Source organism: Lagopus muta, chromosome 2 (genome assembly GCF_023343835.1).
Source record: "Lagopus muta isolate bLagMut1 chromosome 2, bLagMut1 primary, whole genome shotgun sequence".
Classification (NCBI taxonomy): domain Eukaryota; kingdom Metazoa; phylum Chordata; class Aves; order Galliformes; family Phasianidae; genus Lagopus; species Lagopus muta.
The window spans coordinates 23645063-23663551 of record NC_064434.1 but is presented as its reverse complement, the minus strand read 5'-3'; the positions used below and the strand labels follow the sequence as shown (position 1 = coordinate 23663551).

The following is an 18489-nucleotide window of genomic DNA, read 5'->3' as shown; positions in this document are numbered from 1 at the left end:
TTTATTTTTATTTTTAATAAGCATGTATAGTTCTCTTAAACCACGAGAGTCTCTTTGGAATATAAGTCTGTTTATTTTATTGTGCTCTGTTTAGTTATTCTGAAAAAAAAAAAAGAGAGAAAAAAAGAGAAAAAAGTTACACATAATTGTAGCCATCTGTTGTGTTTTAAGTCCAATCTAGCCCAAAAGTCAAAAAAGTCATGGCAACGACTTATAAAAACAATGGCAATAATATGAACTCACTATGGTTACTGGAGAACCTTTATTTCTCCACTCAAATGAAGTAAGTTTCCTCAGAGAATTATTTAATGTTTGATTTATTTCTTTATTAAATTTGCCCACAGTATGACCAGCTTCTCTATCAAGATTGTCATATAGCTGTCTCCTTACAGTAAATCTGTATGTCTCCGCAATGTTGAATTCTGTGATTATACAAAACCAAACACTAAGGGAAGTCACAGTGCTCGCCGTATATTACTCTAGCACAGCCATCAAGAAGGATTAAGATTGTTTAAGAAAATTTATTAATGGATCTGAGTAAAATGTATCATATCATATATTTAACCCATACTCTGACGGATACAAAATTCATTATTTATAGATTTCAGATATTTGAAGAGTATATTTATTACTTCACTGAGATACTTGGTAAAAAGTTTTATCGATGAATTTCATCAAAATGTCAGCAACTTTTATGACAGATTGTTAATTTTCAGTATTATCCTGTCTTCTAGATGTATCTAGTTTGAAAGTGTACCACAAATATCGTAGTGAGGAGTGGTGCATTAAGTACATACAAGTATTTGTAGTGTGAGCAATAAATGCCATGCTCGTGTTGAAAATGACCTCTAGAGGTACTGGGTAAAGTCAGATGGATGGATGCTTTCTGCTGCTGCAGATTGCAGCCACAGTGTGTTTGATTTATTCCCTTTCCTGTATACTTATGGAGGAATCACATGATACAAATCCACACAAGTTGTTTTTACACATCTACCTCCTGCTAAATAGAAATGCTGAAGTGCATTTGGAAAGCAGAGGTGCCCTTTTTAGCTGAATTACAGATCGTTGGATTCTAGTGGCTGCTATCTACCTGTTAAAGTAAGGGTTCTTAGGACATGAAATGTATGCTAACTCCGCCCATTTCACTCCTTTGACTTTGTAGATCCTGAGCTTATGAAATTGTAGTTTTGACACTCATGCAGTGCCTGTCCTTAGGCAGAACGGCTACGATCCCAGGCTCCTCCAGTCAAGTGGTGATCGAGTGATGAAAATAACGTTTCCTTCAGATCATTGAGCAGTGGGCATTGCTGCCTGGACCCTGTAAAATTCCACCATAGTCAACAGCAAGGAACTGGATTGTTTCTGTCAAACCAAATCTGGCACTGTAATGGTGAAGGTATGAGAAAACTGAGTTTGGTTTCAAGTTTTTTAAGCTGCCTCCATTTGAAAAAAGAGAGGTAAGTAATGGTCAATGTATATAGACTTTCAGTTAGTTAGCAATCATCTCACTGAAATGGGTGATACTTCAAATTCCTGTAAAGGAGAGGTAATATAGGAAATGCAAATAACTGAGTTTATGCAAACTTCATTCAGAAGAATGTCATATGTAGCCACCTACTATTTCTTTTGCCTGTCATTTATTGGGTTCGTTAAGATGGTGTATGAGTGTCTTTGCTTTTACTCTTGACTCTTTTGATAAATATGTCTACTGAGCATGGTAGTAAAATCACTCTTATTAGTACCTGCCTCATCATGCCATTAAAAGTGGTGGTATGGACATGCTTTTACAAGTTATTGCTAACTTTCAAGAGTGTACCAGAACATCCACTTATGACGAAAAATTACTAACAGAATGATAGCAACTGCAAAATTTGGGTCAAAATATCAACTGATTTTCCTGAGAAACTTACAGTGAACAATTCTTTGCATGATCAGATTTTCTTTTATTTTCTTGAGTTGCAAAGAAGAACTTTCAACACAATATCATTCTCTAAGCAAAATGAGTCCTTGGAGTCCTTCCCTGTTTTTGTTGTTCTACTTCTTTTTTCAGACTTCTAATGCTCTCTCATTTGAAATATTTTCTACATGCTTATCATTATTTCTTGTTTGTGTATGTATTTGAGTCGCTGTCTTTTAAATCTTAATGCTTAAAGTAATCTGGAATGGATTTATTCCTTTTAGTACCTTTTATCAAATAACGCGGTAAGTGAAAATCAATTTATTTTATGTAATTCATACTAAGTAGTCATTTATTTACTATTTCATTGCATAAAACTTTCTCAAGCTTCCTGTATTACTTCATTAGAAGCTGGTCAATGTGTAGAAGTAAGGCATGGCACAGAAGGCAAAAGGAGCATATGGCTGGAAGAAAAGTGTGCCAGACTCATGTCTGATCAGTAGTGCTGTTGATAACCTCATTTGGTCATCATCCTCTTGCAGCTGGGACTACATTATGCAACTGCAAGAGTTTCTGATTTTTTTAATACTGTGTCATCCATAGCAAGGAAGAGAATTAATTATAGAAAAAAGAAAAGATCTTAAGATGTTTTTATTCGGCTCTGGAAGCTGACATACAAATGACACCAATTTAAATATAATTGGGAAGTCTTGGGATGACTTATAAGCAACTTTTTTTTTTTTTAATGTAATTAATACTCCTGAACATCAGTGATTTATGTTTCTAATCAGAGATCTCATCTGTTACACAGGTGGTTGTACAAACCATTTGAAAAGTATTTGCAGGATCAAAATATCACAGTTGTGTGCTGCAGTGTTTGGAATTTCAATTTGCCATAAACTCCTCAATCCCGTTCTTTCAGTCTCTGGTTAATATTAATCCTGGCTAATGGTGCAAACATTCTGGGTGTGATGCAACAAGACATAAAAGCTTGTTCATAATCTGAAGTATTCAAGTCATCCTTTTAACTGATAAGCATATGATTAAGTGCTCTGCTGGAACTCTGCCAGAGGACATTTTACTGCTAACTAGAATGAATTTACTCGCTCACTGCATCATACACCTTTAAATCCTGCTTGGGACAAGCCTTCCCTCTGCAGGATAGAGCTGGTACATTGTGGACTGGACTGTTATCACAATGAACAGCCTCATGGTGTTCAAACCATCTGCCAGTGCCGTACAAAACAAGGCAGGGATCATAATCTGTGAGTGAAGAAAGAAACCAGGCCAATTTCCACAGTTCACATGAAGCAAAAATCTCCCACTGACTTAATTAGGTGCCCTATCTGACTATAGGCTGTATGATTTGGACAATGTTTTTTATCATTCTGCTGTTGTGTAGTCATGGTGGTATGACTACATAACAGCAGAATGTCACCTGAAGTCACCTGAGCAGTTCCAGCTGAGAAGCAGTCATACTTTGACTGGAGGACAAACGGAGGGCTGCTGCAGAATCTGCAGGCAGATTTGCAATGGCTAGTGATACTACATAATCCTGTTGCTCAGCTCCTGTGGAGCTTTCAGATTTAATGACCCTTTTATTTACACAATGACATGAGACAGAAAAGGCTTCCTCTTAGGTAAACAAAATGAAGCTTTTGTTCTTAACTCTTGTATGTGCAGTATGAAAAGTTCTGTTCCAACAAATACTGTAAAAATAGTATCTTATTTCAAATGCAAGACTTAATCTTTTATTCTACTTGTTATATGTTTTTCTATCATAGATATCTTGTGGTAGAAATTTAGTTCCATTGATTTCCTGTTTGCATATCATTCTTAGGAGACGGATATCTAATTCTGGTTTCTACCAAACACTCCCCATAGTATTTTTCACTATCTCTCTTCTCTTACTGAACAGACTGAATCTTGAAAATAACTCAAGTTTGTATTGCTGAACATGTCAAAGGGGAAAACTTCTGGTTTTCATGGACTTCTACATACTTAAGTGTTTTCTTGACCATAGAATACAAATTCATCCTTTTTTGCTTGCTCTTTCTGGCACACCTTTTGTAGATGTTATTTCAGAAATTCATCTTCCTTTTCACATTTTTTGCTTTTTATAAAAGGCCTTATTCACTTCTCTTCTATAGCAGAAAATATCAAACTGATGAGGTCAAATACACCCTCCTAAGAGATGGACTTTACTGGTTTCTGCTTTCACCTTTGCAGGCATCCTTTTCTGGGAATTAAAAAAACGCCCCAAACCTAAAAACATGTGGAATTCATAAACATGATGTCAAAGCAATCAGTTTAGTCAGTTTGGATAAAGGAGTCAGATGATGGGGCTGGTGTTTTCTTTCTTTTTTGTTGTCACACAGCCTGTTCATTGGTCCCTCATGTTTCATGCATGATGAAATATATGCAAGGATCAGATATAGAGGTGTTTTAGCATATGTCCAAGGGGAGAAAAATTATATAACTAAACCTACAGTAGCGCTTAATGCAATAATTCTTCATTACCAGTCCTCAGGCTTTTCTAAATCCCCATATTTGGGCTGCATGCTCATTCCTTGCTCTCACCTTCACTCCCTGCTCGCACAGCTCTGGGTGCCTCTCCCTCTGACATCCAGGCCAAGGGTGCTGTTCCCTTCCCACTGCATCCCCTGATCGGAACTTGCTGAACAGTGAGTCACTACCATGCCTGAAATCTCTCCTTTAAAGCTTCTCTTCTTCTTGTGATTAAAAGCAGAGCACAAGTCAGCATCCAGAAAACGATCCACTGCTGTGTCAACTGGATTTTGCTGTTCTTTGGGACTTCGCTGGACCTTGGATAGTTGTAGGCATCCTAGGCTCATGCTCTCTAGTCTTTCCGGTCATCCCATAGATTATTGCTTGTTCACCAGTTTTTCTGCCTGCGCCCTGTCACTGAAGCATATTTTCCTTACACAGTTGAAATCAATGTCACCTAATAAATATCTGGTGAGGAGTGATACTTGAGATATTTGAAACCTCAAAAATAGTTATTGGAGAAAGGCCTATGATATAATTTCTTTACATTTTCTATCGATTTTCTTGTTATTTTCTCTCTTACGTTTCCCTCCATTTGTTCTCCAAGGACACAAAATGAAAACAAACACTCCATTTCCATTTTCATTCAGCTGTTTGGCCATCGTTATAGCTCTTTAGTAATTCAATACTGATAGCTGTTTCAGGACCCAAAAGGAAATCACAAGACAGTGCAATTATTTTCTTGTTAATTTTTTTATTTTTTCAAAGCACATAGTGATAGATTATCTCCTATGCTCTTTTTCCTGTTCTTCACTTGCAAGATACAAAAGTCAGCAAAGACTTGCTGAGGGTCCTCTTGGCAGGAGGTACACTTCTGTAGGAGGAAGCAGGGAAAGATCTGCTGGTAACACCGACTCCTTTATCTCGTTCTTAGCCTGGGAGTGTGTTGGAGAAAAGAAAGGAAGTGACATAATTAGCTTTGATAATCTCTCTGGTTGGTAGATGGGCCTTGGGGGAATGACTGAGCAGTGTTTGTTAGAATAGCATGATTCCAAGGGTAGAAATGAGGGAACTATGGCAGTAATGTGAGCTGAATCCTCACTGTACAAATGCAAGTCAGTCATGGAAAAAGTATGGTGGGAATCATAGTCTTTTAGCCTTGATCTGCTTCAGTTTGTATTTTGTTTTCAGGGTAAAAATGTTAAAGCATGTGTCCCATTTGTGCCTGTGCCTATGTGGTGTTAATACTGCAGCGTGTTAGAGTACACATGCACAGTTGAGAACTAGTTAATTGTGTGCATATCATGGTCCATCTCTGAATATCTAATTACTGGTGCGGTTTTCCTGTCAAAATGAAATAAAGCAACATTTGTGGAACATACATGTAAAGAGCTGACACTGTTTGTGGTTGTTGGCTATGTAAAGATATACCATTCTAACACCATAAAGCCACCTGAAAATAAATCAAGAAGCAAACTAAAAGCCCCAAAACTCAAAGAGCTTGTGAGGCAAGCCCCAGGCAGCCAGCATGGATCTGGCCATGCCTGCAGTGGGTGAGGCAGGGGCTTTGTCCCAGCTCAGTGCTAACAACAGGTGCAGCAGGCTGTGCAACTTGACATGCGTGGGGCTCCTTGGGCCCTGCAGCCCAGCTTCAGGATGCTGCTGGGTGGCACTTGGTGCAGGTTGTCTCTGTGGTCCTGGCCCACAGAGCAGGAATTCTTGGTCAGGAGAGTGTGATGGGCATCTGTTTTGCAGTCTGCACCTGTCTAGGGCGTAGACATGGAGTGTACTCTTGGATTTAAGACCTGGTGGGACAGATTAAAGCAGATCAAATTGATACTGTAGTATTACACTTCCCAGAGACTTAAACTATAAACCTTTTCTGATGAGGGGAACAAAAATATCCATTAAAAAATGCAGAGCAACTGAAGTCACCAAAAGACAGTTAATAATGACCTATAAAATGAATGCGATCTTCCAGTCAACAATATAAAATTCATTTAAAATATTTAACAAAGAAAGACGACTACAGGCAAGAGTCTCTTTTACAAGAGCGTCCTGGCAAGAGGGGCAGCATAACAGTCAATTATTACAAACAAAATCCAGGTTTCTTAATTAAAATACGAAATACTGGCTCTGCTGCTTAGCCTGTAATAAGTTATGTCTTGAGAAGACTGTAATTATGCTGGCGCCTGCTAGTGCCGCCATGGTTAAGTCTGTCACCATTTCCATTATAAATCCCATTTTTGAACAATTTATAACTTAGCTATAAAAAATAATTTTAGATTGAAACTTGGCAAAGAGGTTCTTAGCCCAAAAACTTTTTTTTTTTTTTTTTTTTTTTTTAATACAAATAATCTGTTTGGTTATCTTTTAGTTTTTTTTGAGGAGAGAACTAACCAGGCCAGAAGTTTTATGGTTTTGAAGCTTTCTGGCCATCCTGTATTATAAACATACTTTCTTTTTTCATCAGCATCAAGAGTATCCTTCATTTCTTGGAAGCAGGGGGATCTTAGCTCTTTGAAAGTCCATAAATACGGAAAAGCAAAAATCAACATTCCTTGTGGAAGCAGTGAAGACTCATTAACATTACAATGAAAAAATGAGAATGGACAGAAAAGTTAATCCTGGGCCTCAGAGGAATCATTGCAAAAGGTTTCTGCTCCCAAAAGAGACCTGTGGCACTTTCTCATGTTGGAGGAAGACACAGCTGGAACCAGAGGTAGCAGTATCTCATGGGTCTTGAGGGGACAGGGCCAAACCTGAAGCTTCCTTAGCAGCCCCTTCTGGAGGCACTCACAGGACACTGAGGAAAAGATCTGTCAGAAAATCATAGAATGTTCTCATTTACTTGTTTCAGTGCATTTTTTATCACCAAAGATAAAAAAGAAAACAATGAGCCCTGAACACATTGGACATCTGCTCTGAAAAAAGGACCGTGAGAAGCTGTACCTGTTTACTGGGGCTGTGCTGAAGCTACTCCTGTTAAGCATTATTGATGTAACAAACTGAATGAACTACAGAAGTTCCCTGTGTATCATCCTAATCTGAGCTATAAATGAACAAAAACCAGTTTATTTTTATGACCTAAGGCTGAGTTTCTAGAGAGGCAGATACATTCTTTGATGAGTAATACTGAACAACAAATAGTAAAAAACATGAAAATGTAATTGTGTAACTACTTCCCAAAGGAAAAGATTGTTTCACAGTCCCAGCCTGCATCTGTAGCTGTCTGATAATTCACATGGCTTTAGTAAAATTCCTCTAGGACGTACCATTTGTTCCAAATTAAAGGTCTGAATGTTAAAATAGGATCACTGTAGGTAATGAACTTAAAGGATAGAACAGATGGACCGCTTGTATATCTCCACCATATTTAGATTACCATGCAGTTTTGGATGCAAAGGTTGTGATCTAAATTATTCTTTTCTTGCTTAAATCTGTCTTATGGGGACATGCATTACTCTAAATAACATCATGCAAATCCTGTTTACAAAATTCCAGCCCCATAAAGGAGAGCTTAGCTGCTAAAGTTATCTTTTAATGCGGGTATACAGATTTTAGTAAAAAGTAGGTAAATGCTTTGCCTAGTATTTCAGTTTTTGTCAACCACTGTAACGAAGAAACTAAGGAAAACAAGTGAATTTTCTAGGTCAAAAGTACAGATGGTCTTCTCACATTATTCCTTTGCTTTGCCAGCTTACCACATGCTAGTTTGAATAGATTGTTTGTATTAGTAAATTTTGGCAACCATTACCTACTGTTGGTTAAAAAAAAATAATTCATCAGCTGTGGCAAATTGTAATCATTTGTAAGATAAAGGCAAGTTTATGTGCTAGAAGGGAGTATGGTCTAATGAGAGAAATTCAGTCAGGCAATATTTCATTTGAAAGACTTGCATTATGGCCACTGCTGCCACGCCGCTTCTGCCTGTTGTCTACTTGAACAAACCACAGGGAATTCAAACATTTTGTAATGTTAACATACTTACCTGTCCCAGTTTGGTTGCTATCCTGTTTTGGGTTGTTGCAGTGATAGAGCAAACACGAAAGATGAAGTAAATGTCCTTTCTGATTGAGGTAGTATGGAAACAGTGCCAGCACATGTTTTCTAATATTACTTGACCATTCACAGAATTTCAGGTATTGTATTGATCACTCTTAGTCGGGCCCAATGTTGCCTTTTCCATACAGTGTTCTGTAGCTTGACTGTTGCCAATTCCCTAGCTGCGTGTGGGCTACATCCACAACAGATCACCATGCTTGAAGAAGTTTGCACGGAAAGACTAGCCAATATGCACCAAAGACTTTAGGGTGAATTTAGTCTTTTTCAGTGATCCCATGCTCATCTTTTTCTTCTGCAGTCTTCTCACAGCAAGAGGTGACTGGTCTCTCAAGGACTGCGTGATTCATGGTAGTGCTCATTTAATTGAATGTAGCTCCTCTTTTACTGCCTGAGAGGCCAGCTGATCTTTGACAAAAGGGTAAAAAAATTCCTAAACAAATGAAGTCATTTTAAAAGAAGAAAATAAGATCTGTCTACAGCATGTGGGTAGGGAGAAAAAAAACGTGAAGGGCAGCAAAATACAGTGGAAATGTGAGGGTTAAAAGTTTAAAGTTTAAAAGCTAAAAAGAAAGGCCATGTGGTACCAGAGGTAGCATATCTAAAAGCAAAGAGACATAATGGGAAGAAACACAGGAAAGAGAGGGGGTAGCACAAACAAAACAAGGCACAGGAAAGGTATAAAAACAAAACTGCAATTTACAGAATGATTGCGAGACTGCTGCGTCGTCCAGTCGCCAGTAGAGGTGCTAAAGCCACAGCTATCGAGCTTAGTGGCAAAACGCTCAGGGGAAGAAATAAATCCTAAATTGAGATTGATTGAACGTTTCAAGAAATGAACAATAGCGCAGTACAGCTATTTGAAGGGAATCAGCGAAGTGAATTTTTAAACTTCTTTGTAGGTGAAAACAAAAAGGCAGCCAGCAAGAGGCAGAAGGGTTTTCCCCAAAAGGCAGAGGGAACAGCATGGGAACAGCAGAAAATTCCTATGGAAGCATTGTAGCCAGCAAACAATGAGAGCAGGTACCAGTGTGCAGCTGGGGCACAATAAAACCCTCTACAAGCTGAGCCAAGAATAATCTTCTTAAAAAGTGCTGTACTTTGCTACTTAGAAATGTTGCTCTTGTCCAAGTGTTTTGTATTTGCCTCAGTGCAGTTCTTTTTTTTCTTTTTCTTTTAACTAATTAGAGGCTTATTGTAAACCAAAGGGGATTTCTGGAAGCTCTTTGGGTTTGTAAATTATGCAAATGACAGCACTGTGATGTTGGATCATATTATTAATTGTATATTTTGCGGTTCGTGTATTCTTAAGAGTACGTGTGAAACAAGTTCTTCCTTTTTTTTATTTTCCCAGTCCTCAAACACAGTAAATTATAAGAAGTCTTCAAGCAGATTACTGAATGATTTCTGGTTGCTTTTTTTTTTTTTTTTTTTAAATCTTTAAAAAGAGAGCATTGTTAATGCTGCAGGCTGTTTTGTGCTGAAAGCTTTACAACATTTTGCGCATGCAACGAACAGAACAAACTTCACGGATTGTAATTTAGAGCTGGGGTTCCCTCCGTAGCTTTTAAACAAAGTGTTCTATTAAATGTCACCCGTAAGATGCCTGATGACTTACCTCTTGGGCTGATACGTGATTGTGCAGGAACTTCTGCAATTCTGAATGAAAAACTATTTTGCTACACATAGCTGATTGGTAACCAAATAAATTGCTCTATAAAGTCAGTATTGAACACTTGTATTTAGCAAACTTTGCTTTGCAATGCACCACAAAATAGAAGTGCTCTTCCTATATAATGCTTAGCAATCCTCAGGAATGTGTTTACAAACAGGGTACAAACACTGTGTAAAACACCAGTGGTTACCCTGAAATTGAGGTGTGAGGAGCACAGCACAGCTATCATTCTGTTTGGATATGACGTTTAATAAGGTAATCATGCAGAACAAATTTTCAGTTACAGTAATGGTAGCGTTTCTGCACATGAAATTATTCCTGTCTGTCAAGTAGCAAACACTGTGAGGTTATCCCAAGTTAAAGGGTTTTATATAGGTACGTTGCATTTATAATATTGTAATCAATTTATTTCCCAACTGCCAATTTCTGCAGCTAATGCAGCCAATTTTCACACTTTGTCAATTACAAGTGGAATTCCCTTTGCATTAGGAGACATGTATTTCACTGATACAGAAAAATGTTTGTTTTTCCTTAATATGTTTGCAGGGTAAACATGCAACTTTCTAGGCCATTAAACTCAATGAATTAAGTCGAAGAAAAGCAAAAGATATCATGATTGAACATTTGGAACATATAAAGATAGGCATGTTTATGCTCGAAAGCTTGTATGTATATAGCTGATGTCCAAACCATTGTAAATTCAGCTTAGAGGTAAGGAGTATAGCAGGTATGCCAGACAACAGTGCCTGTGTAACATTTCTGTCCCATGAAGAATATAGAAGACTTGTTTTCTATTTTGCTGGAGAATCTGTAATTTTAACCCCTAGTTATTTTCCTGTTTCATGAATCCTTTTATAAAAGTCTTTCTCCATGCACCTTTTTCAGCATTAACCTTGCAGAGACAGCAATGATAGACTTACACATTTTTAACAGTGGGTCATCTGTTTATGCATTATATAAATGCCAAGTTTAGCTGGTCGTTAAGGGGGAAAGAGCCAGCAGAATCAATCAGTTTGCATGTGTAGGCTTCAGACAAAGACTGCAAATATCTTGGAAAGGATCTGTCTTTTATTTTCCTTTGCATGTGACAGGCAGTCACGGAGACCTGCTCTTGTGGTGAATCTCTTCCAGCTGACGTGACAGTGAGGATCCAGTGAGTTACTGCACTTGCTGGCCCTCCACTGATTTTATTTCTGAGTAATGGGCACTGCCCATAAAATCAACCTCACCCTTAACGATTGCACTAGCCTGTGGAGAACAATAATTTGTTCTGTTGCAGTGTTAGGATCCATTGCAATCCAAGCCAGTTGAGACCTGGATTCCCAGGTTTCATGACATTAATTATATTTGCTCTAATATTGTGAAGGTTGATGCAGCTGTAAGAAGCTCCAAATCTGCTCGTAGTGCATCCATGAGCCACATTATTTAAGAAATTCATGATTTCTTTCCAACATTGTGTTGCCTGTGGTGCCCACACGATGCTCTGGCTGAGGGCCATTTTGTGTGCTCCCCTGTGTGTCATTTTGGTTTTCCTCTTTATTTTGTTACCTTGCTACGTACCAGGTAAGTACTGGTCAGGTGATTTCTTACGTTGCTTTCCGTTGAGCATCTGGGGATGAAAGAAGGTCAATCTGTGTGTATGCTTTATATTCCGGAATTTCAGTTTTGAATGCAGGGTAAAGCTAGAATCTCTAGGGCATCTTTTTTAAATCCCTGTGTTTGATTCTGGGTCAATAATTTATACCGACCTCAACTGTTATTTAGATTTGAATGTCTCTGAACATGGCATGAACATGGCATTTCTTTTAAGTTTTGATACTATGCAAACAAGTTGAAGTAAGTTTTTATTGTAAAACTTGAAACATATATCTAAGATGACTTTGAAACTGAACCCAAGCTAAACTGAATCCAGATAGCTGTGCCAATGTACTTTTATATTTTATCAAACAAAATATCTTGACATGCTGAAATTGTATGTGATATTTTTCTCTGGAAGTAAATTGATTCTTATTGGAACATTGAAATGGGACCTATCAGCTCTTAGAGAGTCCTTTAATTCCTCAAGCAAAGGCTTTCAGTTTTAGAGCTGGCTGTATCTCATGTACATGAAAGATCCACATTAACCATGACTGTTTATGGAATGCAGATTTATTACATAAGGTCACTGTATTTATTATTAATAACAATACATTTATTTTTATGCTCTACTTATGGATGTTTCATAGCTCGGTGACGAGGAGGTTACTGTAAAATAAATCCATTGTATTAGTTTGCATCTTTGGTTGTTGCTCCGTCAGAAAGTGGCAGGAGCTATTTTCATCAACCATAAGATTAGTAGGTTGTCCTACCTCATTTCTATCTAGAAAGATGTTTACAAGGTAAAAGCATCCTCATATGTGAGGGCATTCTTGGCTTTCTCAATAGAAAGAGATTAACTAAATGCAGAACTCCAGACACTCTAGTGGGATAATATAGGAAGTTTCTATTGCTGGCTGTACTGATGGGCTGAGGACTTAAATCCTCTGAGCAATCAATCCATGGGCTTTTATGAACGCTTAGGGAAAAAAAAGAGAATATATTGCTGGAAAAGAGAAATAAACCTTGTTGCGAAATACATGATGGGCTGATTCAAAAAAGACATATGTATGGTAAAGTCTCATGTATCATTACAACTGTCTGAGCAGAACAAATGAAAGCAAAACAAAAACGGAAATGATGGTTTTCTTCTAACAAATGGATTTTGGGGGAAAACCTTAAAGAGGGAAGAAAGCATATTCTGATTTTGAGTGTTTTTCCACTAAAAATAGCAGACCTCTTGCTACATAGCTTCATTAATTTCAGTGTTAATCCAGCAGGTCTAGTATGAGATAAATCTTTCCTTGGTAGAAGCATCGTCTATTACGTGTGTTGATTTATGAGAGAGAATCAGCTGTATTTTAATGATAGTTGGACTGCACTGTAGATATAGACTAGGAGTCACAATATATGAGAAAAGCTCATTTGTACTTAATATACTAGATGAATTGTTCCTGGCTTCTTAGGGTGTGACTATACTTGCTGTCACACTCCCAAGTTTACTCAAGGACTGTGTGATTTGCTGAGTAGGTGCTAGTCATGTAAGGGAAAACCCGGCGGGATGCATTTTATATACCTGTTTTTTTCCTCAGCGTCATGTGTTTATTAACTTTTTTTGTCCTCCCCCCACCCCCACCCCCATCAAAGGAAAATCTCCCCAGGACGAGGTAGGGGTGAGAAAATGTGACCACAAACAATCTGAGTGGTATGAAATTTAACACTGTGATTTTGTTTCAGCGAGAGGAAAACACAAGTTGCTGGCTCTCATAAAATCCTAAGCTAAATCCTAACTGCGTATGTAGCAATTTTAAAATCTTTTTTTCTTTTTTTCTTTTTGTTTTTTTTTTTTTTCCCTTCAGTTAAGCTGTTTCTTTCTCCAGTTAATAACAGGTTGTGGGATTAAATCTCAGCTTTTGATATTTACTGGGAAATGTAGTACAGTAATTTATGAGTCAAAATCTACTTTGACTAAATTATCATTGCAAATTACAATTTATGAAAGTTGTGACTCTGACCATAATTACACCGTTGGCTATGCACAACTTGAAATCTCGCTTGCTGAATAAATTTGTTTTCATTCGGAGTACATTGCCGGCATTTTTAGAGAAGGGTGAATCAAGCCTAACAGACAAAATTTCCTACGGAGTTTGTTAAAAAGGTTGCCTTTATTTGCTAAGCCTACCTAAAATATAAACATTTCTTGAATTAATGAGATGCTATTTTGGTCTGCTATAAGGGTTTCATATTCAAGGTTATGAAACTATAGACTCCTGAGTAGAGTCGCAGGAGCTTCCACATTACGCCAAGCCTTCAGCTATCTACACATCCTGAAACTGCTAAAATTAAAAGTGCTTGCTTGGATATTCTGCAAGCTGCCAGGAAAGAAAAAGCAGTCGATAGGCAAATTAAGTGCATTACTGTAAGTTGGGGGGGAGGAAGGCTTAAATCTTTGTCTGGCAACAGAAGGGTTAAGGACTTTTTTGCTATACCCGTTTCAAATTACAATGAGAAGCCTCTTCTTTCCCAGCAGGGTTGTGCTTACATTAGTCTTTAGATCTCTCTTGAAGAGAGCTGTTATATTTGTGCCTGCAAGAGTTGGAAATAACAGTTAAGAAGCTGAAAAGGGTTGAATGGATTTACAGACGTTTTTTTTTTTCAAGTAAATTCATGGCAACACATTAATTTGATTAGTACATGCTTTAGAATTACTTTACACTCAAGCGCTTCAAAAGATGTTAACGTTATCACCAGGCTGCTGGACAGATATGTGTTACACCACCAAGGTACAGATCAAGACTAATCTGTGACTCAGGATTTATCTTGGGAAGAGCGCAAGGTGTACGAAGAACTCAGAATAAGAAGGGAAGATAACTCTGGGAACTACAATGTGTCAGAAGAACAGCTCTTGCTGATACAGCTCCCCACCCAAGACCTGGTTATCTAAGGTTTATATAGGAATGCCTAGGTCAGCTGACAAAATACTGGTCTTCTGCTCCATAAATGCAGAAAAAACGATAACAAGAGTGGAAAATTGGAAGTCTGAATTTCAGCTTTCTTAGAAATAACTGCAACCTGACACATTCCATAATATTTAAACAGGGTGGGGGGAGAGAAATCACCAAAGATGTTACGTTTAGAGATGACATTGACATGAAGAATAGGTAAATTTTGTTTTTCAGCCACTGGGAAAGCAGACCTCATAGGAACTCAGGACAAGTAGGAGAAAAGATTTTTTTTTTCCTTGTTCTTTTTCTTTTCAAAGATGAACCTAACTGCACTCAAAGCTTTCGTGGGCTTGCTCTGGAATTGCTGGGTTCTGGTGGGTCACGCACAGGGAGGTTTAGGAGACAATCATGTCCATTCAAGTTTTATTTACAGGAGGCTGCGGAACCATGAAAGAAGGGAGATTCAGAGAGAGATTCTCTCTATCCTGGGTCTACCTCACAGACCCAGACCATTTTCACCAGGAAAGCAGGCTTCTTCTGCACCCCTCTTCATGCTGGACCTGTATAATGCCATGACAAATGAAGAGGATACCGAGGAGCTGGAGTACTCACTGAAGGGATCCATGGCAGGGGAGAGCAGAGGGATGCAGAAAGGATACCCTGCCTCTCCAAATGGATATTCGCGGAGAATACAGTTGTCTCGCATGACCACCCTGGCCACACAGAATCCTCCCTTAGCCAGCCTGCACGACACCAACTTTCTGAATGATGCTGACATGGTGATGAGCTTTGTCAATTTAGGTATGTCAAAGTTTTTTTGTTGTTGCTCTTTCTGCTCTGTCTGACGAACTGTTAGGCTGATCTTGGAGGGCTGAGAGAGGGAAATGTCTCAGCCGGAGTGTAACCTGTTCTAAAACAGCAGGATTGGGCCCTGGCTGCTGTGCCACTTGCAAAAGAAAAGTTGTACTAACGGTGAAGTAGCTACGTTGTAGGTGGCCATGGAAAAAGATTTTTCTCACTGTTTATATAAAGTCAGTTTCTATAACTCCCCTCTGCTGGCTTCTGTTTTCTTTCTTTCATTGATGTAATGAAAATTCTAGCCTTAGGCCAAACTAACTCCTTTTTTTTTTTTTTTTTTAAATCTCAAAAAATCAAACACTTATGCCTATTGCTCGGTTATTTCCCGCACTGTTTTGTTTAAAGCTCAGACATGAACAAACATCAGTTGTTAATATTTTAAAACCCAGGATGTTATGAAAAGGGAAAAGTCAAGCCATTTCTGAGGGGGGACAAAAAAAAAAAAAAGATTTCTTAGGTTATTTGGGATTTTTTTTTCTAATGGTAAGAGTCAGATTTTTATTATCTTTTCAGCTGGCTGGCTGGATTTTATATAATCTGTTTCTGTTTCTTTGTTATTTCTGTTTAATAACCACAGACTGTGTTTTACTACACTGCCATGGTACTCAAAGTCTGCAACAGTTCTTATTTTCTGCCATTAATCAATTAGAGAATTAAACACCAGAAACATGCAAGCAAGGAATGCTTTTGAAAATTGTATCATATCAGACACAAAACCTGATAAAACTAAATTATATTGGCTTCTGAGTACAATAAACATGCTTACCAGTTATGTTGTGGTTAAAAAAAGAGTTACAGATTTCTTTAATAGAAGGCAACCTAAATCTCATGAAGAAAGCTGCAAATAATTCATGAAATGTATTTACTATTTTTATAAGTAATTTAAATGCTGCAGGACTCATAAAGCTATCTAAAAACTTCTTGTTTGATCTAAATAGTAGCAGATTTAATTGGAAACTTCTCAGTAAGCTCATGCAAAATCTGATAAAACCTTACCTTCCAGGATAATGCTTTCTGTAGAAACTTTTTAAGCAATGGCACATGTTCTGAAATACCTTCCGATTATCACACAAGTTCTATACCTTTTATGTCTACCAGGTTTTTAATCCCTGTAGCAGGATTTAAAATGTTTCCAAACACTAAACTCCTCAACAGCTAAAATTTCTGGGACAAAAATGACACCCTGGAGTTTAGCTGGCATAGTAATAAAATTACATTTGTTTGGCAGATTGGGGGGTGTTTAATTCTGAGATCTTTTTTTTTAGGAGTAACATATGTCTGAACTCTAAATGCATTTGCTTATTGCTCTTGCTCCCGAAATAGCAGGGTAGAAGAAAATTAAATCTCTGTTTTTGGAAAGTGTGTTACTCATCCTTAAGAAGGAGTTACTTCTTATCTCTGCATTTCTTTTAACTTATCATCGGATGACTCGATTCACCCAGAGTGGCTGGAATACACTGAGTTTAAAAAGGCAATGTTAACAAAGAAAAACTAGAAATGCTCTGATCTCTTCAGCATTAGGCAAGGTCCTGATCCTGCAAACTTTTTTTCTCACTTGTCTTGTGAAAAACCCTCCATGAATATGTCAGAGACCATTTCATCAATGGCACTGATGGCTGTTAACATGGGACCTACTCTTTGATTTCAAGAAACGTCTCTGATTGCAGGAGGACTTCTTGCACTTCGTGAGTGTAAGTCTCAGGGTCAGTGTCAGACGTGCTGGCCTGATCCTGCTGTGTTTTCCCAGATGAAACTCCTCTCTGGGACGCTGCAGGTTTCCAGTGTCTTACCTTAATTGGGAAGTTTATAATATAGTCTCATTTTGTTGGGAAGGAAGCATTGCCTTGAGATAGTTTTTAGGAGAAGTTAAAGTCTGCGTATATTTCAACTCGTGTTTCGAAGCTGTGAAAAGTGGGGGAGTGTGTTATTTTTCTAGTGAGTATGGTTAACAGACTCAATTAGCTTTCAGGAGAAAAAAAAGTAAATAGCAGTGTTTGTTTGTGTTCTGTGAAATTAAAATATGTCTCAGCTCTTAGTGAGGCTAAACCCTAATTCACTTCAAATGCCCTTCTATACTGGTTGGTTATTGTGGTTTATCACATATTCCACCATGTAGCATGTGTAAGAAATATTGACGACTGATGTAGATTAACTTCAGCGTTTTTATTAAACAATCCTATGTTTCGGTATAATTAACATAATAACAAAATAAATCATGGAAACAGGTAACCATTTTGTATGATTTATGCCACATAAGATTGTGACAGATGAGGGCAAGCTCTTTTAATATACAATGGGAAAAAATATGCAGTGATAAGTGAATGCTAACACTGTACCTTAAAATCAATAAATGCTGGTGCAGCACAGTAATAATTCAAAAGGTTTTAGATTTGAAGCCCCAGTCAACTTGCATCAAATTAATCTGCACTGGAAAAACTATTCACCATATTCATACTTGCACACTATTAATTACATAAGGTGTAATTATAAAGCTGTATTGATCATGTTGATATTTTAAATTGAAATTTTCGTATATTGTTGCAACTAGTTATATTATTTTAAGATAAAAATATTTAAACAAGAAATATGTAACTAAGATGTTTGTTAAGAATTATTAAGCATTAGATTGAAAAGACCGAGTAGAATTAAAAAAGTGAAGTAAAAAAAAATGAGAAATGACAAATAATATTACACTCAAGAATAAAAAGTGGAATGCGTATGTTAATTCTGATAAAAAAGCAACCTGTCAGAGCTGTGAATACCTCACTTTCCAAAGCAAATTTAAAAAATAATCATCAAGGGAACTGCAATTCGTCAAGGAACCAGGGAGAAAAACAAGATTGCATTTACTTCTCCTGAAGTTAAAATTGTAAACACCTGCTCCTTACACCGGAATTTCCATCTCTTTCTTTCTTGAAAGATACAACAAGGCAGAGAATATGCCTTGTCCTGTGCTTTGTATAAGAACT

General features: G+C 37.5%; 1 protein-coding gene across 4 annotated transcripts in view; it reads left to right on the top strand.

The window, feature by feature from the left end:
• BMP5 (bone morphogenetic protein 5) overlaps window positions 1–18489 on the top strand; it is an 87699-nt gene that overhangs the window by 19032 nt on the left and 50178 nt on the right. The window contains exons 1-2 of one of the 4 annotated variants that reach the window (XM_048936915.1): window positions 14253–14500; window positions 15096–15463. In XM_048936915.1, coding sequence (XP_048792872.1) covers window positions 15214–15463 — 250 coding nt within the window. In that variant the 5' untranslated portion in view covers window positions 14253–14500; window positions 15096–15213. Of the gene's footprint in view, window positions 1–14251; window positions 15464–18489 lie in introns of those variants that run through there. The other 3 variants (XM_048936916.1, XM_048936917.1, XM_048936914.1) reach the window with 3 other exon arrangements.